Source organism: Emys orbicularis, chromosome 1 (assembly GCF_028017835.1).
Source record: "Emys orbicularis isolate rEmyOrb1 chromosome 1, rEmyOrb1.hap1, whole genome shotgun sequence".
NCBI lineage: Eukaryota > Metazoa > Chordata > Testudines > Emydidae > Emys > Emys orbicularis.
This window is the reverse complement of record NC_088683.1, coordinates 69,933,769-69,960,475: the sequence shown is the minus strand read 5'-3', so window position 1 is coordinate 69,960,475 and position 26,707 is coordinate 69,933,769. Positions and strand designations below refer to the sequence as shown.

Sequence of the window (26,707 nt, the reverse complement as noted above, 5' to 3'; positions counted from 1 at the left end):
TCCCCCCCCCCCCCGCCCTCAGACTCAGACGGTACCTAAAGGAGGAGGATGATAAAAGGTACACTTCCCGGTGAATGAGTCTTTGAGCAGAGCATAATTTGTACACCATTTATATAGCACTTTTCATTCCTAGCTTTCAAAGCACTTTATTGAGAAGTATAACATTATCCCTATTTGACAGATGGGGAAATTGAGACACAGAAAGATTAAGTGACATCCTAGAGATCAAACACCAGGGGAGTGGCAGAACTAGGAATAGACTGCAGGCCTACTAAATCACAGCCCTGGGTCCTACCCCATGCTGTCCCCATTGTATGCTAATTTCCAAAATAAAAAGCTATTAAAGTATTTGAATATTTGATTGTTATCTATACAATAACCACTGAAAGGATAATAGACAATGGGAATCACCTTATGACAACAGAACGTTTCCTAGGGTTTAAAGTCGTTGGCTTTTTCTTGTGGAAACATTTCTAAAGATAATTGTCAAATGAGCCCGGAAGCAACAAATTAGATTTCTATATTTAAATCAACACTAAGAATGGCAGAGATTAAAAAAATAAAAAGCAGGTTTAGAGTTGCAGACTTGTTAATGAAGGTTAAAAATCTACTATATTATCATATGATGTACATCAGAAACATACTGAAAAGTGGAATCTCATTAATAAGACTTGTGACAAAGGTAGAGACAGCTTTGCATTGAACTAAAATGTGCCTCCTACGTTTATTCTCTAACCCAACTAGGATAAATATCCCTCAGGTTTACGATGCTGAAAGTTGGAAATGGCAGGGTAAGATACGGAAAGTAGATATTGAGTTATTCAGTTACTAGGACATCTTATTTTTGATGTTGAAAAACATCCTTTTGCTGAGACTGTTAATGCTGTACACAGCAATGGAGTGACTGTGACAATGGTAGTTTAGTTACATGCACTAAGGGCCTGTAAAAAGTTGAGATCTTATTCTTTTAACCATCACTTGAACAAAGTGATGTAAAGTGACTGCATGGCTCATAGAACTTTCTAATTTAAGTACACCTCTACCCCGATATAACGCTGTCCTCGGGAGCCAAAAAATTATAGGTGAAACCGCATTATAGGTGAAACCGCGTTATATCGAACTTGCTTTGATCCGCCGGAGTGCGCAGCCCCCCCCCCCCCCCCCCGGAGCACTGCTTTACCGCGTTATATCAGAATTTGTGTTATATCGGATCGTGTTATATCAGGGTAGAGGTGTATGTGATTAGAAGTGTCACACAGCATCTTAGTGGGATCTCTACTACAAAACGATGTGTGTGTGGTTTATATCACCACTTTGTGAAGCTGATAACGCCAATAGGATAACTCACAGAATACTATAGAACTGCTAAGGACTGAATGCTATTGAGTCAATAGGATTATTCCCAGCACTGTTTTCCTCTTTCAAATAAAAATCAGTTATTTGTTTTCCAGTTACAAGAAAAAAATTCCTCAGGGATCTTAATATTTTGCAAGATAAACAACCGAGGATGAAAGAAGAATTTTGTCTACACCCAAATTAAAATGTCAATTTCAAAATGAAACTCTCCAGTACAGTGAAGAAAAATAAAATCAGTGGAATATGTTACTTTAGAACTTTACATTAAAAAAACTGAACTGAACAAAGGTAAAAACCAAACCACCATCCTTTATTATTTCAGAAATACGGTCTATGATAAAGTAAATAATATTTTAAATATTTAATACCAAATACTAACAACAAAGATTGTTTTGCAAAGATGAAATTCACCACCTTTCGGGTTTTCTGATATTGTCCCTCAGTACATCTAAGACCTGGATAAATTAGCCATTGTTCAAGTTTAGTCTAATACAGTACAGCATATTTGGAGCAGTTTAGAATCTTTTGGTGGAATATTCTTGTTTACTGTCATAGCAGAAGAAGCAATTAGTTGATATTTTATAAAGCTGTCCCCAAGAATAATCCTCAGGCATCAGCAACACCAAAGCCCGATAAGACCCTGGCAATGGGCATGTCTGGGTGCACTAGAGGTGCAGGTATGTCGAATTTGCCACTTTCGACTTTCTTACAACTTTTTCCTTTTCCTTCAGTGACTTTTCCATTTATGAGTGTTTCCTCTTTTTTATTGCCTCTGCTTTGACGGCCAAGCTCTTTGCACAGATTGTCAGGACCACAATTAGGACTCCTACCAGGAAAGTAACCAGAGGCCAGAGAAAGCAATGCAAGAGGACCGTCTCATCGTGGGTACGCCTAAGCAGCACATCATCTGGTCTGTAAAGGAGGGAGGAAAGAGAGGAGGAATAAATTATATATATCAAACAGGCATCAATTCATCCTTCAATGGAAGGCATTTGACCTGGAAACAATAATGGCATTTTATTTGTAACAGTGGTAGAAAATGATTAAGTGGATCATTCCATTTCATCCACCACTTTAATTTGCAAATATATGATTAACATTCATGGCATTCTGCCAGGGTGCTTTATCTGAAGTATTTTGCAGAGAAAAACCCATTCAGATAAAAATGGTCTGGGATTTTAGGTTATCATATAAAGCAGTGAAAGATAGCACAATGTAACAATGTCGGAGCGTGATTTAGGAAAAGCAGTAAAATGATCATTTAATACAATAAACCAGTACCCTAATATGTAGGTGTCAAATTGCATCAAAATGGGGTAATTACTTTAAAATGTAATTTAAACATTCTAACTCATTAACTTTTAGCTTTGACCACACTGGGCATGGGGGGTGTGGAGAGAATTATAATGCTTGAAACAAAGTATTGGTAACAGTCAAATATAACATAGGCAGGGCCTATGCCAGTACCACCCTTTTCCCCATAGTTCTGCCACTTGTCTGCATTAGGGGTTTGCTACAGCCTAACTACCTCTGTGGATTGCCATCAATTGCTCGAATTGAGGCAAATTCCTAATACAGACATGGCCTTCTTCTCATCCCTTAACTGCTACAATCGCCTAGTACAGGGCTTCATGGCAGCAGACTCTATCAATCATACTGAGTAGTGTCAATCTGTGGTTTGCTCGTGAAAACAAAACAACTGCCAATGGAAATGATTGAGTAAACTTTTCAAATATGCCTAAATCCCCTCAAAAGTCACGGGAACTTAGGTGCTATTGAAAATTTTACCCTAGGCAGAGGCCAATTCCATTTCCATAGTGACCAATTTGTTTTAATAGTCTGGTCTGTAGTAGGTTTGTTAATTTCCAATAGGGAAATCTCAAAAGGTTTAGAAACTCAGTTTGGATAAAGCGCCTGAAATATCAACTGTTTATCTGCACCTCCCAAGTCTGAAAACTTCGTCTGGAAATCTTATGGACAAGTTCTCTCATTTCTACCTCTTTCTGCTCCCACTGTAACGATGGTAATAACCTTAAATCAGCCTCATGATACATGGACAGTTCTGCAATTTTTGCAATCAGAGCCATAAAGTGCTGAAACACACATACAAATAACTATGAGAGGGGAACAGAACTTTTTCAAACTTCAGAAAAGGATTTGCGTTGATGTTGGTTCTGACTTTTCTGGACATCTCAAACATTACCCCTCTGCACCAGTGCCACCTGATGCTTGTCTTCCCATAAACTGCTCTGCTTAAAATACTAACCAATAACTTGCATGTTGATGTTATTAAGCCCAGTGAGTTGAATATAGCTGGCATGGTTCTCCTCTCAGTGGTTTCAATCAGACGCACCCGCACTGAAGTCAGTGGAATTATACTGATAGAAAACTGGTGGAAATGAGAGGAGATCTTGGCCCAGTGATTACAACCCTACTCATCGGCTGCTGATCCTCTTATTTCCAACTTTACTTTCACTTTCTGATTATTATAAAACAAACAAACCTCATACTTCAGGGTCAGGAGAGTCGGGACAAAACTCTTTTGCCTCTTCCCCAAATACCTCGCTGTGGAAATCATTAAATATATTATGGCTTTTTTTCCTTCCCTGAAACATCCCAGCCACCAGAAAAGACAGAATTCCAGGCTAAATGATGGATAGTCTGTGTTGATATGGTAACCCCTAGAGTCCATGGACATCCCACTGAAATCAGTGGGAAATGGTTAGTTCACTGAATATTAGCCCTTTGGATTTGAAGTTCATGATAGTAGGGTCAGTGTCACTATACATTTACACAGTGCCTAGCACAATGGGGCCCTGATTCTGCCCTAGTGCAATATAAAAAAATAAACAGCAGCAAACGAATTTGGCATATTCAGGAGAACAGCAAGTGAAGTGCACTCTACTGGGTGTTCCTGGAGCATACTGAGACAGTAAATTAGTTACTATAACTATAATACCCCCCCTCAATATCTGATATTTGAATGATAGCACACATATCTAAACTATTTTCTCAGAAAATACTATGTTGTTTTTGTCACACTTTGTACCTACTGTTTGACTAAACAGAGTGGAATTTGACAATGAATGGTTAATAAAGAGCATCCCCACTCTCGGATCTCAACTTGCAAGGAAAGTTAAGACTAAGTATTTTTTTTAAAGTGGGTACTAATCAAAGAATAAGATAAATAGAACAGTGAGCAAGCAAACTTGAAAACTGGATTCAATTAGGGCAATGAAGGTGTAATTAGAGAAAGCCAGACTTCCTTTCAGTTGTGTCCTATCAGAGAATTTGGAACGCATTTGTACAAATTACAGGAGTGATGAATTGTAACTTTCATTATAAATAGATATTTAAGTCTTATGCTTGATCTTTTAAAAGTTTTCCATACAGGAAATGAGCCAAAGGCATGCTAAGCATTTTCTTCAATCCCAAATACCTGTGCAACGTATCCGATATTGGAGTACTCAGTAAAGGTCCTATTTTTAAAATCTGTATTATTTTTACTGTATAATTTTCTGTGTACATGACATGACACGTTAACATGCTTACTATATGTAAACTGACATGCCAGGCCTAAGTACATGCTACTGCTGCTCTGACTGATTTTTGGAAGGTTCTAAAATACAGAATATAGAGAGCACCATTAAAGGGCTCACAAATTATTTAAAGGGCTATTATCATATTCTTATACATGAATCTACCATTTTATATTTGATAAAGAGGAAAATGAACACTGAGAGAATTATAAGAATTATATGAGCCCCCTCTTTAAATTCAGATGCAAAACAATGAGCTGCACTCAAGTTAGCAACTCCACCCAGGTCAATTAATGTGTAAAAACATAGTCATGAAGCTAGAAAGAAGGGCACAGACCCCGTGAGTGTGGGGTGTTCCACTGAAAATGAGATGTGAGGTTGGCTGGGAAACAATTGTTGTGTCTATGGCTACAAGAGGGAAGATTAAAAAAAAATTGTCTGTCTGGGTATTCTGCGTTGCAGAGCGAAGATGTGATTGCAGCATGGGTAGGCATAGCTTTTATCTAGCTAGCATGGGTAACAGTAGCAGAGTAGATGCGGTGACGCGGTCTTCAGCATGGGCTACCAATCTGAGTAGAAGCCCTCTGGGGACCCTGGGTATGTATTTGGATTGCTAGCTTGTGCCACCACATCTACACTGCTTTGGTACCCATGCTAGCGAAATGAAAACTAACACACGTATGCCTACACATGCTGAAATCACACCTGTGTTTTGCAGTGTAGACATAGCCTCTGACATGCTGCCTGCAAAAGGGTCCCAGGGGAGGTAGAACACCTTCCAGAAATGTAAGACCTTGCTTATTTTCCTATAACACATGTAAGAACAGTTTTTGTGGTGTACAACCAGATATGTTGTGTATGCCATTTCTTTGGTTTTAATTTAACTTCCCCTTCTCAAAAAGAGGAGGTTACTCACCCTGTGCAGTAACTGACGTTCTTCGAGATGAGTGTCCCTGTGGGTGCTCCACTCCAGGTGTTGGTGCGTCCCTGCGCCTTCGCTCGGAGATTTTTCGTAGCAGTACTCGTACTGGCCACGCATGCGCAGAGGCTGCCCCTCGCTGTGAGTCTAGGATAATAGTACGCATGCGTGGCCAATCTCCTCAGTTCCTTCTCTACAACGGAGGCTACCCCAACTCCGAAGTAGAGGGGAGGAGGGTGGGTAGTGGAGCACCCACAGGGACACTCATCTCGAAGAACGTCAGTTACTGCACAGGGTGAGTAACCTCCTCTTCTTCTTCGAGAGATGTCCCTGTGGGTGCTCCACTCCAGGTGACTTAAAAGCCGTATATCTTAAGGAGGTAGGGACTTCGGATCTGATAGGAACGCCGTTGATAGTACAGCCCTGCCCAAACGTATATCAGATAGAGGGCCTTGAGTAAGGGCATAGTGTTTAACAAATGTGTGCTCAGAGGACCAGGTGGCTGCTTTACAGATATCAGCCAGGGGAACTTTGCGTAAGAATGCTACAGAGGCAGCCATAGATCTAGTGGAGTGTGCTCTGATGCCGTCTGGAGGTGTAGCTTTCTTTATCTGATAGCACAACCGGATGCACTGGGAAATCCAGTTCGAAAGTCTCTGGGTAGAAATAAGCGTACCTTTGGAACGCTCCGCGATGGAGACAAAAAGTCTGGAAGAATTTCTAAAAGGTTTGGTTCTATCCAAATAGAAGGACAAGGCCCTACGTACGTCTAGTGTATGCATTGAGGCTTCGAATGAGTTCGCATGTGGCTTCGGGAAAAAGGTTGGTAAGTGTATCGGCTCATTAATGTGGAATGACGAGTGTACCTTAGGAAGAAAATTGGGGTGTAACCTGAGGGTAACCTTGTCTTTGAAAAATAGCGTATATGGTGGGCCTGCCATAAGAGCTGCTATTTCTCCTGCCCGCCTGGCGGAGGTAATTGCCACTAGAAATGCTGTTTTCATCGAAAGGTGTAAAAGGGAGCACGTGGCTAGGGGTTCAAATGGTTGCTGAGTTAGGCAAGATAGAACTAGATGAAGGTCCCACGGAGTGGTGGGTGGTTTTATGTCTGGGTATAGGGTTTGTAGTCCCTTGAGGAAGCGCTTGGTGATCGGATGAGCAAATACAGAAGTATCATCGATTTTGTCATGAAAAGTTGTAATAGCAGCTAAATGGACCCTGATGGAACTGGAAGAAAGGCCGGATTGCTTAAGGCCCAATAGGTATTCAAGTATGAGCGGAAGAGATGCTGACGTGGGACTAAGTTGTTTAGTTGAACACCAGTGTGTGAATCGTTTCCACTTACATAGATAGGTGGTGCGAGTAGATTGTGTTCTGCTATGTAGGAGCACTCTTTGAACTTGTTCAGAGCAATCTAGTTCGTTTTGGGAGAACCATGGAGGAACCATGCTTTGAGGTGGAGCATGGGTAGGTTGGGGTGGAGAAAACGGCCGTGTTGTTGTGATAGGAGGTTCGGAATGAGAGGCAAGGGGATTGGTGGTCGAATCGACATTTTGGTGAGAAACGGAAACCAGGGCTGTCTGGGCCATGATGGGGCAATTAGGAGCACCTTGGCCCCATCTGTTCGTATTTTTATCAGGACCCTGTTCAGAACCGGTATCGGGGGAAACGCATAGAGTAAGTTTTGGTTCCATGGGATCATGAATGCGTCTCCCAAGGAATGTTTGCCTAGCCCTGCTCTGGAGCAAAAATTGGGACATTTCTTGTTTTTTGCAGTTGCAAAGAGGTCTATTTCTGGGTAGCCCCAAATGCGGAATATGTTGTGAATGGTGTGCTCGTTTAATTCCCATTCGTGATCCCACGGGAAATGTCTGCTTAGTTCGTCCGCTGTGGTATTCATCACTCCGGGAAGATAGGCCGCTGATACCCGGATGTTGTTCGCAATGCACCAGTTCCAGAGCTTCAGAGCCTCTGTGCACAGAGAGTGGGATCGAGCTCCCCCTTGCCTGTTCACGTAGAACATGCATGCAATATTGTCTGTCATTATGCGTACGTGTTGGTTCTTGATCAGTGGCAGGAATTGACGGCACGCATTGCGAATGGCTCGAAGTTCTAGGACGTTTATATGGAGAGAGGACTCGGTTGAAGACCAAAGCCCCTGGGCTGTGTGGTGAGACATGTGTGCACCCCATCCTGTCAGAGATGCATCGGTCGTCAGTATGAGGGATGGAGCCTGCTGAAGAAAGGGGACTCCAGAGCAGAGGTTGGAGTGAATTGTCCACCACTGTAGAGAATCTTTGACTCGGATAGGTATGGAGAGAGTCTTGTTTAAAAGGTGCACATTCGGTCTGTACACTGTGGCCAACCACGCTTGGAAGCACCTCATGTGTAGACGTGCATTTTGGACGACGGAGGTGCACGAGGCCATGTGACCTAGTATTTGTAGGCAGTCCCGGACAGTCACCTGGGGACTGTGGCGAATCCTTGTGGCCAGTTGACTTATAGAATTGAAGCGGGCTGGTGGGAGAGATGCCAACCCCGTCCGGGAGTCTAGGTATGCCCCTATGAACTCCAGATGTTGAGTGGGGTATAATGTGGATTTGTTTTTGTTTACTTGCAGGCCTAAAGATAGGAAACAATCGATGGTAAGTCGTATGGATCGGAGAGCTTCGTCGAACGTTGAAGCTTTGAGGAGGCAATCGTCTAGGTAAGGAAATATTACGACCCCTTGTTTTCTGAGGTAGGCTGTAACTACGGCTAGGATCTTGGAAAAAACACGGGGGGCCGTGGACAGTCCGAAGGGGAGAACCCAGTATTGGAAATGTGTGGAGCCGAGAGTAAAGCGTAGGAATCGTCTGTGGGACGGGTGTATAGTCACATGAAAATAGGCGTCCTGTAGGTCGAGGGCTGAAAACCAGTCGCCCTGCTCCAGCGCTGGGATTATAGTGGTGAGAGTGACCATCTTGAACTTTTGCTTTTTGACAAATTTGTTGAGCCGCCTGAGGTCGAGGATTGGTCGCCATCCCCCATTTTTCTTCTCTGTTAAGAAATAATGGGAATAAAACCCCTTCCCTCTGTGTCGTTCTGGCACAGTTTCTACTGCTCCCAGTTGAAGGAGATGCTGCACTTCTTGGAAGAGTAGTTGCTCGTGAGATGGGTCCCTGAAGAGGGACGGGGAGGGTGGGTGGGTGGGAGGGAGGGAGAGGAAGGGGATGGCGTATCCAATTGTAACTACCTCTATGACCCATTTGTCGGATGTAATTTGTTGCCATTGATGAGAGAATGGTCGTAGGCGGTGTCCAAAGATAGGTGTGCCGGCTGAAGTGGGAACGCTGTTTTCTAAACCCTCGACCAATGCTTCAAATCTGCCTATTAGTTGGAGGGGGTTGCAGCACCCCTGTAGAGTTAGGACGACGACGTTGGAATCTTGGTCTTTGGCGTTGTTGCGGCTGCTGTTGTTCCTGCGGTCTATAGGAATGTTGTGTAAATGCGGGGTAGCGTGGACGTTGATAAGGTTGGTATCTAAATTGTCGTCTTCTGGTCGCAGGTGGCTGGAGGCCTAGGGACCGGAGGGTTGCTCTTGCGTCCTTCATCGAATGAAGCATGTCGTTTGTGGTGGAGGCAAAAAGTTTTTCCCCGTCGAAGGGAAGATCTTCAATGGTGCTCTGGACCTCTCGAGGGAAGAAGGAGGAAGAGAGCCATGAACCCCGTCGCATGACCACTGCTGTGGCGGTCGACCTTGCTGCAGTGTTAGCTACATCGAGGGCCGCTTGGAGAGCGGTGCGTGATATGGTTTGTCCCTCGGAAACCAGAGCTGTGAATTGTTGTTTCTTCTGCTCTGGGATGTGATCAATAAAATCCATGAACTTACTATAGTTTTTGTGGTCATATTTTGCAAGGACTGCGGTATAATTAGCTATGCGAAACTGTAGCGTCGAGGATGCATATACTTTACGGCCGAAGAGGTCCAGGCGTTTACTGTCTTTGTTGGCTGGGGTGGAGCGGGCGTACTGTTGTTTGGCCCTCTGGTTTGCTGCGTCCACTACCAATGAGTTTGGCGCCGGATGGGTAAAAAGGAATTCAGAGCCCTTTGAAGGGATGAAATACTTCCTGTCCGCTTGTTTACAGGTAGGTAGGCTTGTGGCTGGATTCTGCCAGATGGATTTAGCGGGTTCTAAAAGGGCTATGTTGATTGGCAATGCCACTCTAGAGGAAGAAGAGGGCTGCAGGATGTCTGTTAGCTCATGCTGTTGTTCAGTGACTTCCTCCAAGTTAATTTTTAAGTCACCGGCAGCTCTTTTAAAGAGGTCTTGGAATTTTGCATAGTCATCCGACGGTGTTGGAGGAAGGGGAAGTAAGGCTTCCTCAGGCGTTACGTCGGGCTCTGCTGGAATAGGAGCAGGACTCAGTTGCTCCTGGGAGTGTGACGGTGCTGCCTGGTATCTTATGTCACCGGCAGATCCGTCACGTGGCGGTGCTAAACCGGCGTTGCGCCTGGTCGAAGTGCCGTAGCGCATGCGTTCTCGTGGGTACGATACCCATGGTGCCCAACATTGCCATGGTGGTGGGTAGGGCATAGGTGGTGCCATCCAAGGGTTCACTCCCCATGGGGCAGGATCCTGATAACAGGCTGAGATGATTTGTTTGTAACCCCTGTTGATTGGGGTGTGGGAGTCTTGATCAGGAGAAAAAACTGCCTGTGGATCAGTTTCCTCCTCACTGGAGGAAGGTTGTTCTGATCCTGAGTCATGCACTGGAGAAAAACAGGCAGTCATCAGGGGAGACTGCAGAATAGGTGACACCGATAGATCTGCTGTCTGAGTAAATTGAAGAGGTGAGGCTCCTGAATGAGGTGAAAACTGTGGAGGAGGAAGTTGCCCTGAGGGAACATTCCTCTGAGCAGGGGTTTTGCCTTTGATCTCCCTGTCAGTCTGTGCCGCGGTTGCCGGTGCCGTGGTAGGTGCCGGGGGGGCAACATCAGCCCGCTGAGGGTCAGCCAGGGCGGGAAATGTCGGCACCGCGTCCATCTCGGTGCCGAACGGTGCCATAAACGAGGCAGGCAACTGAAAGCCTGAAGCCTCGGCACCGGAGCCTCGCGCCGCCGCCGCAACCTGAGGCGGCTTTCGTGCGGTGCCTGAGGAGCCCGGCTCTTCAAAAGTGCTGAGGCTAGGAAACACAGGCAGGGAAACTGCTGACCTGCCTGAGGCACTTTTGTGCCTCACCAACTTCCTTGTTGGAGAGGGCTGCCCCTTCTTTGAAGTTTGCTTCAGGTTTTTTGAAGCAGGGGGGCTGTGTCGGGCAGTAGAGCCGGAGTCGGCGGCTGGGTCTGAAACTGACCCGAGAGACTTCTGCAGGAGGAGCAGTTTCAATTTGAGCTCCCTGTCCTTTCGTGCCCTGGAACTGAGTTTGGTACAGTGGGCACATTTTTGGGGAATGTGTGTTTCCCCCAGGCATTTTATACAAAGAGAATGGCCATCAGAGAGTGGGATAGCATCCTTGCACTTAGAGCAGCGCTTAAAGCCTGTGGAGCCAGGCATGGTAGAAGCGGCTGCGGCTGAGAGAAATTTTTTTTTTTTTTTTTTTTACAGATAAAGAACTAATAAACTAGACTAACAAGAACTGACAACAAACTAACTACTATAACAGGTAATTGTAAGAAAGTGAGGGATTTCCTAACGAGTCTGCTGAGCTCCGTCTCAGGCCGGGGACGGTAGAGAAGGAACTGAGGAGATTGGCCACGCATGCGTACTATTATCCTAGACTCACAGCGAGGGGCAGCCTCTGCGCATGCGTGGCCAGTACGAGTATTGCTACGAAAAATCTCCGAGCGAAGGCGCAGGGACGCACCAACACCTGGAGTGGAGCACCCACAGGGACATCTCTCGAAGAAGAAGCTCTGGTTTTACTACCACCCTGATTTGAGGCTGCTTGGAGATTTCACTCAGACTGCCTCAAAGAGCTGAGGCCACCTTCAGCCTTCAGGAAGGGGCAGTGAAGGAAGAATGCCTGATGCCTACGCTGCTTGGGATTCTTGGTCAAAAGGGGTCCAGACTATGGCGTCTTCTCCCAGAAGGTGTGGCCCTGTCAGGCTGCAGTCCTAAGGCGTGGGAAATGGTGGGCACAAGCTGACACTGTGTGGGTGGAGAGCGCGGAATAAGAGAGAAACCCCCTTTTCCTTTCTTTCTTTCCAGGGTAAGATTAAGAGGAGGGCAAAAGAAGACTTTAAAAAGGAGCAACAGCTCAGAGATCGAAGCAGAGCAAGAAATCTCAATCACAGCATAAAAACCTAAACAAAGAGCAGCTGACGGAGGCACTCTGTCAATGGGACTGTGAGCTGCAAATGCGAGACATGTTGTATGACATGCCAGGGTGCAATCCAGACCAGTGAGAGGCTGTGTCACCCCTGCCCTGCAACCTGGGGTACCTCACAATGCTTTGCTGGTGTAGCTCCCAAGCAAGCCACTCATAAACAGCATGTAGGTCACATCCTGAGTGTCTGTGTATAGCTGCAGTCCTGGGTCAGCAATGCTGACCCCAGCAGTCTGTCAGTAACACACCAGCCACACTCTGGCTTCCACCAGCCTGGGTTACTACCTGCAGGGTGACCCCAACACACTCCCACTCCCGAATTTTCCCCAAAACTGTGTGTTCTGCACTGTCCACTCCTCTCCTGGGCAGTCCAGGTATATTAGGTCAGTCGGCCTTCTAAGGGGATCGATATACAACGGTGTGTTACCCTAAATGGAGTTACTCACACAGTTCACAACACTGGATTAGTTTTGATTAAAGAATAAAACAAGTTTATTTAACTACAAGGAAACAGCTTTTAAGTGAGTACAAGTATAAGGCATTAAAGGCAGAAATAGTTACAAGAGAAATAAAAATAAAATGCTTCCTACTACTAAAACTAAACAAAGTAGACTTGGCTCCTTACCATGCGTTTCCAGTAACACTGCTGACCAAACTCTAAGGCCAGGATCTGATGCCAAAGTCCAACTGCTGTTTCTTGTGTCTTCGGGGAGGGGGGGGGGAAGATACCTGGGAGTGGCTTTGCCCCTTACTTTTATAGTTCAGTCACCCTTTGAAATATATTTTCCTGAGGGTTACCCTAGATAAAGTTCACTGCTGCTGTGAGGTTGGTGTCAAGGAGTCTGGTGGTGAAAGAGGTTCCATGGTGCTATTTGCTAAGATGCAGATCTTTGTTCCTGCCCTCCTTCCTTGCCAAAGAACGGCCACTTGACTGCCCATCAGCTCTGATGACACCTGGCTAGAGGGGTCAGCTTGTCCCTAGGCCTTGGCTACACTTGGGGATTCACAGCGCTGAAGTACTCCACCTCTCCGAGGGGAATAGCTTGCAGCGCTGCGAGCGAGCGTGCAGCGCTGCAGGCGCTGATTACACTGGTGCTTTACAGCGCTGCACTCGCTGTGCTCGGGGGGGTGCGTTTTCACACCCCTGAGCGCAGCAAGTTGCAGCGCTGTACAGCGCCAGTGTAGCCAAGGCCCTAGTCTCTGAGAAACAGGTTTACCCACTCCCCAGACTTGTCTGGTAAACACACTTCAGTCATGATTTCAGCTTATGGTCATAACTTTATATATAATGTTGCTATGCACATTTCACCATGATATTACTGACCAGCAAGTTATTAGTTTTCAAAGCTCACACCTCAACTGCTAGAAGAGGGCCTCATCCTCCCTGATTGAACTAACCTCGTTATCTCTAGCCTGACTCACTCTTGCGTGCATATTTATACCTGCCTCTGGAAATTTCCACTAAATGCATCCGACGAAGTGGGTATTCACCCACGAAAGCTCATGCTCCAATACATCTGTTAGTCTATAAGGTGCCACAGGACTCTTTGCTGCTTCTACAGATCCAGACTAACACGGCTACCCCTCTGATACTAGTTTTCAAATGATACCTTATGAGGCATATTTTGTACAAAGATTATTACAATGATTTGGAGGGTGTGAATACAGGAGTGCATTCCACCACACCTTGAAAGTCATCATCCAGGTACAGATGGGGCCATTAAATACTCCAAAATCAGGGATTAAGGAGAGGAATAGATTTATTGACCAGAAAACCAAGTGGATCCAAAGAACTGAGCAGGAAGCTGATGAGCAACAGGAAGACCCTGACGAAAGAAACAGGCAATGAATAGAGCAGAGGTAGGCAACCTATGGCATGCGTGCCGAAGGCGGCATGCGAGCTGATTTTCAGTGGCACTCACACTGCCCGGGTCCTGGCCACTGGTCCAGGGGGCTCTGCATTTTAATTTAATTTTAAGTGAAGCTTCTTAAGCATTTTAAAAACCTTACTTACTTTACATACAACAATAGTTTAGTTATGTATTATAGACTTATAGAAAGAGACCTTCTAAAAACATTAAAATGTATTACTGGCACACAAAACCTTAAATTAGAGTGAATAAATGAAGACTCGGCACATCACTTCTGAAAGGTTGCTGACTCCTGGAATAGAGTATTCACACCACTAAAGACGCAGACGGGGACCAACCAGGAATGCTGGAACCTGGTGTGGGATATGCTCCAGCTGGAGAAAAGAGAATGTAACCGCAGAGAGAGAAATTTGCCAAGTGTCAAAAGGAGCATACAGCATATGAGAATTAGCTTCTGTATAAGGAGAAATGGTGCAGGCACAAGCTGGGAAATCAAGAGAGACTGTGTTGCCAGCATCTCGGTAAGTGGAAATGGGAAACCAAACGTCAATTCTCTATACAAGAGGGATTATAAATCGGTCCCCAAATATAGGAACGGGGATGTAGATGTTTTCCCGAAGGCCTTTGGAGGGGGTGTACCTTAATCTCAGGAAAAGAGCAACAAGAATGATGCTGAATTTGCAAGTCAGCTGGGAAGAGCATCTCGAAAAGTGGCTGAAAAGGAATGGAGTTTACACTACAGAGGAAATGTTGCAGCTAATGGGAACAGAACAATTTTACGAACTATGTACCTTAGACTTGAAAACTTGGATTGGTGATCCCTACCCTGAAAACACTGAGCCAAGTGACCAAGCTAACTGATCACTAAGGGCCAAACTTGGATAGCCCTCCTCACACCGAGTAATACCTTGCCCCACTAAAATCAAATTGGGCTATTCCTGGAGCAAGGTTCTTCTCAGTGTGGGTAAGGCTATCACAACTTGGCCCTATGGAACCAGCTGGCTAAGATTTAACTTGAAGCTGGAGTCATGCTTTTAGGAGCTTGACTCCAACAGTGACTTTTGTTAACAAACTGCATTTTTAAGTAAAACATAATAATTGAAGCCTAGAAATATGATGTAAAAAAAAAAAAGAGGAAAACAAATAAGGGAAAAAGCAACAATTTTAGAAAGAAAATCTGAATCAATCAGAATTAATTAGACAAATTAATCCAATATCAAAATGTCATTAGTGATTTGTTCTGAGATTTGTCCACGAAGGTAGAATTTCAACTCTTCTCCGCTTTTGGTTATCCTTGGGCCACAGAATCAGCCTGGGATGAGACTAATCTTGAAGAAAGGCTATTTAATTATCACACAGAGATGTTCCAGTTATCACTCACTGAATAAATCTGTTGTGTGTACAAAGGACTTGGCGGGGTTGTTTTAATAAATTTGTAATACATATGCAGATTGAGGAAAGTAAAATATTTACAATCCCTGGGGCCTTTTATAGGAGATTCTGTAATAAATGTAAGTAATAAACTCTACTTGGGGAAAACATTCGTAATGCCACTCCTGACTTTACAGTCCTGTCTGGCTTGGGGGATAGAGCCGATTTACTACAGTGCTTTATTAGAGTGGGGTCTACTGACAGCACTCATGGTTGTACCAATTATTAGAATTAAACACTCCCACTACTGCATCAACTCACTGTAGGGTTCAGCAAGAGTCGACGTACTTCTTTTACGTTGGCACAAAATCCTAAATTTTGGCTCTAAGGCATGTGCAGTGGGAAAGTGGAGCTATGCTGATGGGAGAGCATTGACAGGACAGTGATGTGCCTGTATGTGTACATGTAAACACACCCACCCATGCACTTCCCTAGCTACACAAATACAGACAAGAGATGTCATGGGGAGGGGAGAGGGGGGGAAATGTTCAAAGTGCCCCTCCACTGACACTGATGATTTGATCCTTCAAACTATTCATTTTCTTATGCAATTTTTTCTGTGCTCTAATACTGTAATAGGGGAGGAAGGATGGCCTGGAGGTCAGGGCATTAGTCTGGGACATGAGAGACCTAGGCTTCATTCATTGCTCAGCCACGGACTTCATGTGTGACCCTGGGAAAGCCACTTAGGCACTCTGTGCCCCAGCTCCCAATCTGTAAAATTGGGACAGTAATGCTTCTCTACCTCACTGGGGTCCCAGAGAGGAGACAGGCACCGCTAGGAAAAAAGCAACTACCCACTAAAACATCATGAAAAAAAGTTACACACTTACGGAGTTGGTCCTGGGATACGTAGACATAGGTATATGGTAGGTTAGATACAGACAAATATAAAGTCTTGTTCGCTAATGGAAGCACATTCCCATATATGTCTGTGTACAACTGTGTGGTAGTTGCGATGAACAAGGCTCAAAAGTTCAGAGGTCTGTTGTGATAATTGGCTCCCCAACAGAATGTTAGTCACTAAAATGCACAAACTATGCATGAAGCACTTGCACGTACATATTAGAAAAATAAAGCAGCTACCGAGAAACCTTTCCTATGGTAAAGGGGAAGCAGGGGTGTCAGAAGCTGTCATTAAATCCACTGCTTGAAATCCCCTTCAAGTTCAATAATTTTCCCTAAGAGAGCAGAAATATGAGTTTAAGAAGGTGTAAAGGAGCCACACAACTAGGGGAAGGAAACAGAGAAAAGTAAAAGAACAGCTGGTAGAGTGGGGCAGAGAATACACCGATTTTTGAGTTTTTGAGGAGATCCTGGCAATTACAGGCTGCTAAGCCTAATTCAGTACCAGGCAAATTGGTTGAAACGATAGTAAAGAACAGAATTATCAGACACATAGATTAACACAATATGTTGGGGAAGAATCAACATGACTTTGGTAAAGGGAAGTCATGCCTCACTAATCTATTAGAATTCTTTGAGAGTGTCAACAAGCATGTGCACAAGGGTAAGCCAGTGAATATAGTGTACTTGAACTTTCAGAAAGCCTTTGATAATGACCCACATCAAAGGCTCTTAAGCAAAGTAAGCAGTCATGGGATAAGAGGGAAGGTCTTCTCATGGATCAGTAGATGGTTAAAAGATAGGAAACAAAAAGTAGGAGGTCAGTTTTCATGGAGGAAAGAGGTAAATAGCAGAGTTTCCCAAGGATCTGTACATGAACCAATACTGTTCAACATATTCATAAACAATCTGGAAAAAGGGTGTTAATAATGAGGTGGCAAAGTTTGAAGACAATACGAAATTACTCAATATAGTTAAGTCCAAAGCAGACTGCAAAGAACTACAAAAGGATCTCACAAAACTGGATTACTGGGCAAGAAAATGGCAGACGAAATTCAATGGTGATAAATGTAAAGTAATGCACATTGGAAACCATAATCCCAAGTATATATACAAAATGATGGGGTCTAAATTAGTTATTACCACTCATAAAGGAGATCTTGGAGTCATCGTGGATAATTCTCTGAAAACATCTGCTCAATGTGCAGCGGCCATCAAAAAAGCTAACAAAATGTTAGGAACCATTAGGAAAGGGACAGATAATAACATAAGAAAATATCATGATGCCACTATATAAATTCAAGGCACACCCACACTTGGAATACTGCGTGAAGTACTGGCCATCCCCCTCTCAAAAAGATATACTAGAATTGGAAAAAGTACGGAGAAGGGAAACAAAAATGATTAGGGGTGTGGAACAACTTCTATATGAGCAATTAAAAATACTGGTACTATTCAGCTTAAAAAAGAGATAAATAAGGGGCAGGGGATAGGATAGAGGACTATAAAATGATGAATGGTGTGGGGAAAGTGAATAAGGAAGTGTTTTTTACTCCTTCACATAACTTAAGAACTAGGGGTCACCCAATGAAATTAATATGTAGCAGGTTTAAAACAAACATAAGGAAGTACTTCTTCACACAATGCACAGTCTACCTGTAGAACTTGTTGCCAAGGGATCTTGTGAAGGCCAAAAGTAGAACTGGGTTGAAAAAAAGAATTAGCTAAGTTCATGGAGAACAGGTCCATCAATGGCAATTAGCCAAGATGGTCAGGGATGCAACCCCATGCTCTAGGTGTCCCTAAACCTTTATTGCCAGAAGCTGGGACTGCTTAACAGGGGATGGATCACTCCATAATTGCCCTGTTCTGTTACTTCCCTCTGAAGCATCTGGCACCAGTCACCAGTCGGAAGACAGGATACTGGGCTAGATGGACCAATTGGTCTGACCCAGTATGTCCATTCTAGTGAGTCTTTTCTTCTTAAACAGGAAGGGGTAGCAGTGGGGGCAGAAAGACATACATAAGGTGTGAATGACAATAATGGGAAGAGAAGGAGGAGTGCTATGCTTACGTGGTAGTGGGAGGTTGAGGGAGCACAGAGAAAGACCAAACAGGACAGAGGAAATTAGATTCTTGTTAGTCTTGATTGTGTCATGCTATGTAGTTTGTGGCCCACATACACAACTCCTTCTCTTGTTTGCTGGGTGATCTCTTCCTTCACTCATAGTGGTGTTCCTCCTCAGCAAGAGAATGATAAATAACTGCCCCTCCTAATTCCAGATCTTTAAATATGTAGGTGGGATAGTAAAATCACCCACACAGTAGATATCTCAGTTGCCCACATAACCCCAGACACTATTCTATTATTTCCTTGTGTGGGACGACTGTTCTTCTGGCTATCCTCGCTGGTTTAAATCCTGATCAGTTTCACTCATCCATATCAGTATGCTACTTTCACCAGTTGTCCACCTCGGCACAGTAGGTACCAAATTCTGACAAGTGCTACCAACTGGACCAGGCACAAGGACTGGTCATTGCAATACATTTTGACAGGTGACAGACACCCTTCAGGACTTGTTAGTAGCAGTAAAAAAAAAAAAAATTTGGTTTATTGTAGTTGGCTTTTTTTATTTGTTTGAAATGGAAAAGTACATCATGGTTAATGAGCATCATATGTTGTTAATGAAGCAAATTGTGAGACAGGAGTATCTTATGAATTCCTAAGCACCTATTCTCACACTTATAAACAATCTTCTTCCTTCGTCTGTCGCTATTATTTTGATATGATCATCCTAGCCCCAGCATTGCCACTAGTCTTCCAATGTGCAAGACAATGCTTATTTTTGTGCTGCAGTCCCACATCTTGCAAAATTGGCTTGCAGGACAATAAAAAAAAGTCTCTGAATTTATTTTCAGGTGTTGCAATGTAATGTTACTGTGTGCTGCTGCTGCAGCTTCTACAATACCTGTTGATGTTGCTGTCATAACTATAAAGGGAAGGGTAACAGCTCTCCTGTGTACAGTACTATAAAATCCCTCCTGGCCAGAGACTCCAAAATCCTTTTACCTGTAAAGGGTTAAGAAGCTCGGGTAACCTGGCTGACACCTGACCCAAAGGACCAATAAGGGGACAAGATACTTTCAAATCTTGGCGGGGGAGGGGGGGAAAGGCTTTTGTGTGTGCTCTTTGTTTAAGGGGTGGTTCGCTCTTGGGACTGAGAGGGACCAGACATCAATCCAGGTTCTCCCCATCTTTCTAAACAAGTCTCTCATATTTCAAACTTGTAAGTAAAAAGCCAGGCAAGGCGTTTTAGTTTTACTTTGTTTTCTCAACTTGTAAATGTACCTTTTACTAGAGTGTTTATCTTTGTTTGCTGTACTTTGAACCTAAGACAGAGGGGGGTCCTCTGAGCTCTTTAAGTTTGATTACCCTGTAAAGTTATTTTCCATACTGATTTTACAGAGATGATTTTTACCTTTTTCTTTAATTAAAAGCCTTCTTTTTAAGAACCTGATTGATTTTTCCTTGTTTTTAGATCCAAGGAGTTTGGATCTGTATTCACCAGGAGTTGGTGAAAGGAAGGAGGGGGGAAGGGTCAATTTCTCCTTGTTTTAAGATCCAAGGAGTTTGGATCTGTATTCACCAGGGAATTGGTGAAAAGTTTCTCAAAGCTTCCCAGGGTAGGGAATGGTGGCAGCGGACCAGAACTAAACTGGTAGTTAAGCTTAGAAGTCCTCCTGCAGGCCCCTACATTTGTACCCTAAAGTTCAAAGTGGGGATACAGCCTTGACAGTTGCATTATGTCATGCAGCTCTGCATCCATGTGAACACACACTAGCAATATTTTAAAGGAGATCTACACAGGATTTAAAAAGAAAAATCCACAATATGGGCGTGTGTCCTTTTTGCCTCTTTAGGATGCATAAAGAAGACCAGATTTTTTTTAAAGGGGTGTGCCAGGCATTGTGCTTGTTTTTAAAATTAGAAAAATGAAGATGTCAAGTCTTATCTTAACAGGTTTCCATGGGAAGGCCTCTTGGTGGGTCTGAGATGCTTAGTTTTGCAGTTCTCAAACTGTGTATTTGTGTCTCTAGAGATAACATGCTTGTTAACAGCAAAAATGTTTTAAATAAATAAATAAATAATATATAGAGGTGAGAAATAACAGACCTCAACCCTATTGTCCCTCTGCAAATTTGTGTACACAGAGTCAATCCCTTACCTCTCTCTAAAAGTGCAAAGTTTCAAAAAGTTCAATGAATAGATTGTTGGGGACGGAATAGATCTGGGCAAGATCTGGAGAAGAAGTCTGGAGATAAATGTGAGAAGGGAGGGACAGGCATTCTCTCACTAGAAGGGAAAACCTATAATGGCAGCAGGCCATAAAAGAGACCCAGTTTGGGAATATTTTAATGAAGTTCCTCTACCTGTGGGTAAAACAGGCATGCGTGCAAAATGCAAACAGTGCAACAAAGAAATGCAAGGCCTAGTTGCCCAAATGAAACAACATCATGAGAAGTGTTCCTTCTTAGGAGGAAGCTGCGTTGAAGATGATGAAAGGAACATGTCTGAACATGCAGGATCTTTAGGTTGGTAAACTTTTTTATTTCATACTTCTTTCTCAAGGACTGCCTGTCTTCCTTCTGGACTATTCTTGAATTCTCATGTTTGAGCAAAAATATAGTCGTTACTCTATGGTACTATCATTTTAGATGCAGTTGTGATAAAAAATAAATAGCTGAAATAGGCAGATCTTCCTTTTACAATTTCACCTTTAAAGTAGTACTGAGGGTCAGTGAATGCAATGAGTAATACTAAATGAGCAGTATCGTAATAATTAAATAACTGCATTGACTTATTTTGTTTAGGAGAGAATCCATCCTCAACATACAGGATTCTGAAGACTATCCACCTTCAAGATCACCATCATTTTCTATCATTTCAGAGTTATCTGCCAATGATAGTGTTTCAGTCTCATCATGTATGTCACATAGCCACAGTATATCACCTGTAGCAAAAAGAAAAAAAAATCTCCATCATCCAAAAACAACCATAGATAAGTTTGTGATAAGAACCAGCAGATTACAAAAAGAGGTAATGGATGAAAAAAGTGCCCGGTTTGTTTATGCAATAAACTCTCCTTTCTGTATGATTGAGAACCCACACTTCATTAACATGGTTCAGTCATTAAGACCAGGATACAGTCCACCCAACAGAGCAGATGTTGCAGGCAAATTGCTGGATAAAGTGTATGAAAGAGAAATTGAGCAGTGTGCAAAAGGTCTAGAGAGTAAAATTGTTAACTTGAGTCTTGATGGGTGGAGCAATGTCCACAATGATCCTGTTGTACATGCTTGTGTGACAACCGAAGAAGGGAATGTCTTACTTACAGAAACAATTGGTACATCAGGAAATGCACACAGCAGAATACTTACAAGAAGTAGCAGTAAAAGCTATAACAAACTGAAAAAAAATTCAAATGTCTATATGCAGCTTGGTCACAGACAATGCTGCAAACGTATCCAAGATGAGAAGAAATTCTTTAGAAGAGAGCGAAGAGAGTACCAAGCTAATAACATACGGTTGCAGTGCTCATTTGATGCACCTCCTAGCCAAAGACTTCAGTGTTCCAGAAATAAAGGCCAATGTTTTTGAAATTGCAAAATACTTCCGTAACAACCACTTTGGAGCAGCTGCTCTGAGAAAAGTGGGAGGAACCAAGCTAACTCTCCCACAAGACACGTGATGGAACTCAGTAGTGGACTGTTTTGAGCACTATATCAACAACTGGCCTAATCTGATGACAGTTTGTGAACAAAATCATGAAAAAATAGATGGCACTGTCAGAGCCAAAGTTCTCAACATTGGGCTTAAGAGAAATGTTGAACACATGCTGAGTATCCTGAAGCCTATTTCTGTAGCCTTGAACAAATTGCAGGAAAATAGTTTTATTGCTGACACTGTTGAAATTTGGAAGGAACTGAGTGAGATCTCAAAAAGAGAAATATGCAATGACAGAGTTAAATTACAAGCATTAAAAAAAATGAATGAAACAAGCACTATCTCCAGCTCATTTTCTTGCAAATATTCTCAATACTCAGTACCAGGGTCAAACCTTAACTGCTGAAGAAGAGGAGTCGGCTATGACATGGACATCCAGCAATCATCCCTCCATAATGCCAACTATAATAAACTTCAGAGCTAAGGGTGAACCATTCAAGAAATATATGTTTGCTGATGATGTTTTAAAGAAAGTCACACCAGTGAACTGGTGGAAGTCATTTAAGCACTTGGATTCAGAGACTGTTGAAGTGATAATCTCACTTTTAACAGCAGTTGCTTCTTCTGCCGGTGTAGAAAGAATATTTTCTTCCTTTGGACTAATTCATTCCAAATTGAGAAATCGTTTGGGACCCAAAGAGGCAGGAAAGCTTGTTTTTCTTTTCCAGATTATGAACAAACAGGAAAATGAAGGTGAAGACGACCGAGTTAGCGGCAGAAGCCAATATTTTACGTTTCTCATGTTGACCTGGCTGACATAGTCGATTTAATTTTGGTTTGTTTCTTTTTAATATTTCATTTAATTATTTTAGTTAAAAACAATTTTAACAAAAACAAACCTGATTTTAAAAAACTTGAATGTTTAACTAAATTAAAAATTTCTTATGCTTGTTTTGTTAAAATATTATATGCTTGCTGTTGAAGAAAAAAATCCAGAATACATAACGTTGATTTAGTTAAATAAAGCAATTTAAATGTCTGTCTGGTGATGTTCTCCTCCTAATACAACCTGGCAAGAAAATCCTTCAAATATTAATGATTAACCTGTTGAACTGGACATAGTTCACCTCCCAATGACTTCATAAATATCTGCTTCAATTACCTTTGGTAAATGAAATAACCAAACAATCATTCATTTTCTGATATAGCTGTAAAACTAATCTGAAAAGTTTTCAAAATAAATCACTTTAAAAATGTATAGTGCGTACCTTCTAAAAATGAAACCTACATCTATCTCTGAGTTGTGAAGAATATGTATTAAGATTATAACAACCAACAAGAATGCACTTTTATGTAGAAATCCATGATTAAATCGAGTCTTCCTGATTCATATTTAGGCTTGGGAGGTTGTTTGTTTGTTTGTTTGTTTGTTTTTTAAATCTTTTCTTATGCCCATCCCAGCAGATATATAGTCATTTTTCATTGGAGGGAATTCAGGGAAAAGCAATCTGGCTGTACATTTCTGGTAATGACATGGTGCAGTTTTACAGATGCAGTCTCACCAAGGATGTATAATACTTACTCCTGGACACATCATGACCAGAAAGATACAGACAAACAGGAAAAGAGAAGAACAACAATAATCAATGCATGTACCTGAGAAGGGAAAATATATGCGGAGGTAAATTGACTGCTTTAAGCTAAGAGAGCTATCTATCCCTTGATACATGTGTAAGTCCCACTACTGCTAATGGGAAATACAAAGACACCCAGAAAGAAGAAGAATTCCCTAAGTAGAGTTGCCTAAAGCCACAACTCTCCACTTTGTAAGTATGAAAGAATGAAAAGTGATAGTTGTGTGAACATACATTAATCAAATCTAAGGCTCATTTCCTCCATGAACACAACTCCTCACAGTGAAAATGGTAGAATTCCTCCCTCTTTTGGGAAGAAACACAAATTTGTTACAAGTAAGGATTTTGTCAGTTTTGGTAGCAAAACAAACTCAGCTTTTGCAGTGTAATGAAACTTTTTCTGGGGCAACTGCCTTTTGGTGTCACCAAAAAATTCAACAACAAAAAACTAAAAATACTTTGTTCACCAGCAATGAGAATTCTCTCACACATTTTTTACCATCAAAATAAAATGTTTTCAAATAGTTTGCTTCAAACAAGGCCAATGGAGAGCGGAGGATGGAAAGGTTTTGTAAATATTTCTAGCTATGCAAATGTAGGCAGTGACTTACCTTAGATGCTCGTTAAAATAACACGTAAATGGCTGTGAACCCACTTCCACTTTCCAGTATTCCTGCCAGTGAGTGACAATTTCAGAATTCTTCTGATTTTCTCTTTCACAGGGAGGGATGTATGAACACTGTCAAAACAGGTTCCAAAATGGAATTATTTCTGTACTCAACAATACAAGACAACATTCTCTCTGGATTTTCCTCACCAAATTCACACATAGTGATAAGACTGAACCTATGGATGCAAGTCTTCAAACAGAAGGGAACAAAAAGTTAGATGAACATCTCTTGATCATTAATTGCTCAATATTTATGTTTTAATGATCAATTACAAAAGAATGATTTACTATGTGCTTTACTAACTTTACTACTACCTGCTCTCTCTCTCACACTCCTCCATCTTTCCAGGAAACATGCTAATGTTTCACATGTTGAAATTAAAAAAGACAAAAAGGAGAGAATTAATTTTCAAGGGGGTTCTAGCTAGCTGTACTCATATTTTGAAAACTAGAAATCATTACAAACATTTACGACATGTACAATCACAGTTTCCGTTTAACAATGTAAGAATAAATAAATAAATAAATAAATAAATAAATAAAGTCAAATTTTCACCAACAGATCTCAAAATGCTGTACAAAAGATAGGTATTACCCCCACATTAACAAATACAAGGTTTGCAGGAAACAAGCACAGGATGTTGAAATCCCAGTTCAGCATAACACTTTAGCACGTGCTTAAATCACACTGAAGTCAACAGGATTTAAGCATGTGTTTAAGTGCTCTGCTGAACTGGGGCCCAGATGCCTGATTCAAAGTCTACTGAAGTCAATGGGAGTCTGTCCATTGACTTTAGTGGGCTTTGGATCAGGCCTTAAGTGACCTGTTGCAGATCACAGAGGAACAGAACCAAGTGTCCTGCTTCCCAGGCCCATATTTAATCACAATGCCTCCCTTCGTACCGCTTATACCTTAAACACATATTACTAGAATTAGTACCACAGTTTATTCTTTGGAGAAATATTTATACCTCAGTGCACAAGCATAATTCTTGTCATTAATAGGCATCCCATCCATCCAGGAGAGAGAGAATTCACCCTTTCATTTTTGAAATTCAATAGGCAAAGGTAGCACTACAAACACTTACATTGCTTGTTAACATAAGCAATAATGGAAACATTTTTATTTACCTTCCCTCCTGCGAGAGGGTACTGAGTGTGGACTCACATGCGCATAGCAGTGTGAATGGTATGACCTGTGTCCCTTTTAAAATTGGGAGCTGTAGTCACAGGACATATGACTAGGAAGAACCATGTGACCAACAGGAAGCCGGATATAGGATTTACGCACTCTTCTGTAGGGGTAGCAGACAGGAACCCCAGGCTCAGGGAAGTCCTAGTGCAGGTCTCTCCACAGTAACCTGAAAGGACAACTAACAGGGAAGGGTCTGTCCTCCCTCAGAACTCTCATTTGAAAACAAAGACAGCTGTGAGGAAAGGGTCTTGATTAGATGGCTGGTGGGCACTTTTCTACCATCCCATCGGTGAGCTTATGCTTCCACTCTACCATTGAACTACTTCACGCTGTACAGAGCTGGAAGCCTGTCTCCATTATATCACTGTGAATTTTCTACAGGTAAAAACAAGTTCTTAGGTATTCATCAGTCTGATCAAGTAAAATTTGGTTATTTCTGTCAGCATCCACACTTATTTTTGATAAACTCCTATATTCTAACCTGGAACAAAGTGCAAATTCTCACTCGTTTGTTTCAAGTTAAAACTTGCCTTTTTCATAACAAAGCACCCCCATTTTCACAGCAACACATTTGGTGTTGCTGTCATGTAGAGCTCTTCACATCCTGGTGCTGAGAAGAGAATCCTACCCTAAGATTCTTTTTCAGGTTTGTATTTTTAGAAATAAGTAGCATCACAATGACTATTGTTCTGCAGACGCTGAAACAGAAAACAGAATACAAGTGTTTTGTTGCTTTTTGTTATTTCAAATTTAAAATCAGTTCCCTTGGCCCACAACATTTCTTGGTTCAATAATTCAGTTTGGGAGTTTGTTTGGCAGTGACCTTTAGGACTACCACATCCACCAGAAGTCTTTTAGGGCCTGCTGGTTGGTGGAAGGGTTAAGACTTGTTAGCAGGGCGTGTTCTATTTATGAGGGTTATTGGGCGTGAGGCTTCTGCGCCTTTCTGCCAGGCTGCGTAGACTCTGGTTGAAGCTAGGAGATTTTCTTTGGGCCATGAACTAGCATAGGCCCCGCCATGGGAGTGAGGAGAAAGGAGGAGTGTGCTTGTGCTGCCTGCTGGGCTATGTTCATTCTGTTGCAGTAATGTCTTTTGCATGGTATAGCGTTTGAGCTCTGTTGGAGATGTTTGGAGGTCACTCCTTTTACCATTCTGTCATCGTCTGGCTCTGCTGCATTCTCTGCTGGATGAAATTTACAGGCACATCCCAG

General features: G+C 42.5%; 1 protein-coding gene across 1 annotated transcript in view; it reads right to left on the bottom strand.

Moving 5' to 3' along the window:
- Window positions 1–2,099: 2,099 nt before the first annotated feature.
- The window catches only part of KCNMB4 (potassium calcium-activated channel subfamily M regulatory beta subunit 4), a 42,309-nt gene continuing 17,701 nt past the window's right edge, over window positions 2,100–26,707 (bottom strand). The window contains exons 2-3 of the mRNA XM_065423437.1: window positions 24,242–24,369; window positions 2,100–2,268 (exon numbers count right to left, since the gene is read on the bottom strand). Coding sequence (XP_065279509.1) covers window positions 2,100–2,268; window positions 24,242–24,369 — 297 coding nt within the window. The remainder of the gene's footprint in view (window positions 2,269–24,241; window positions 24,370–26,707) is intronic.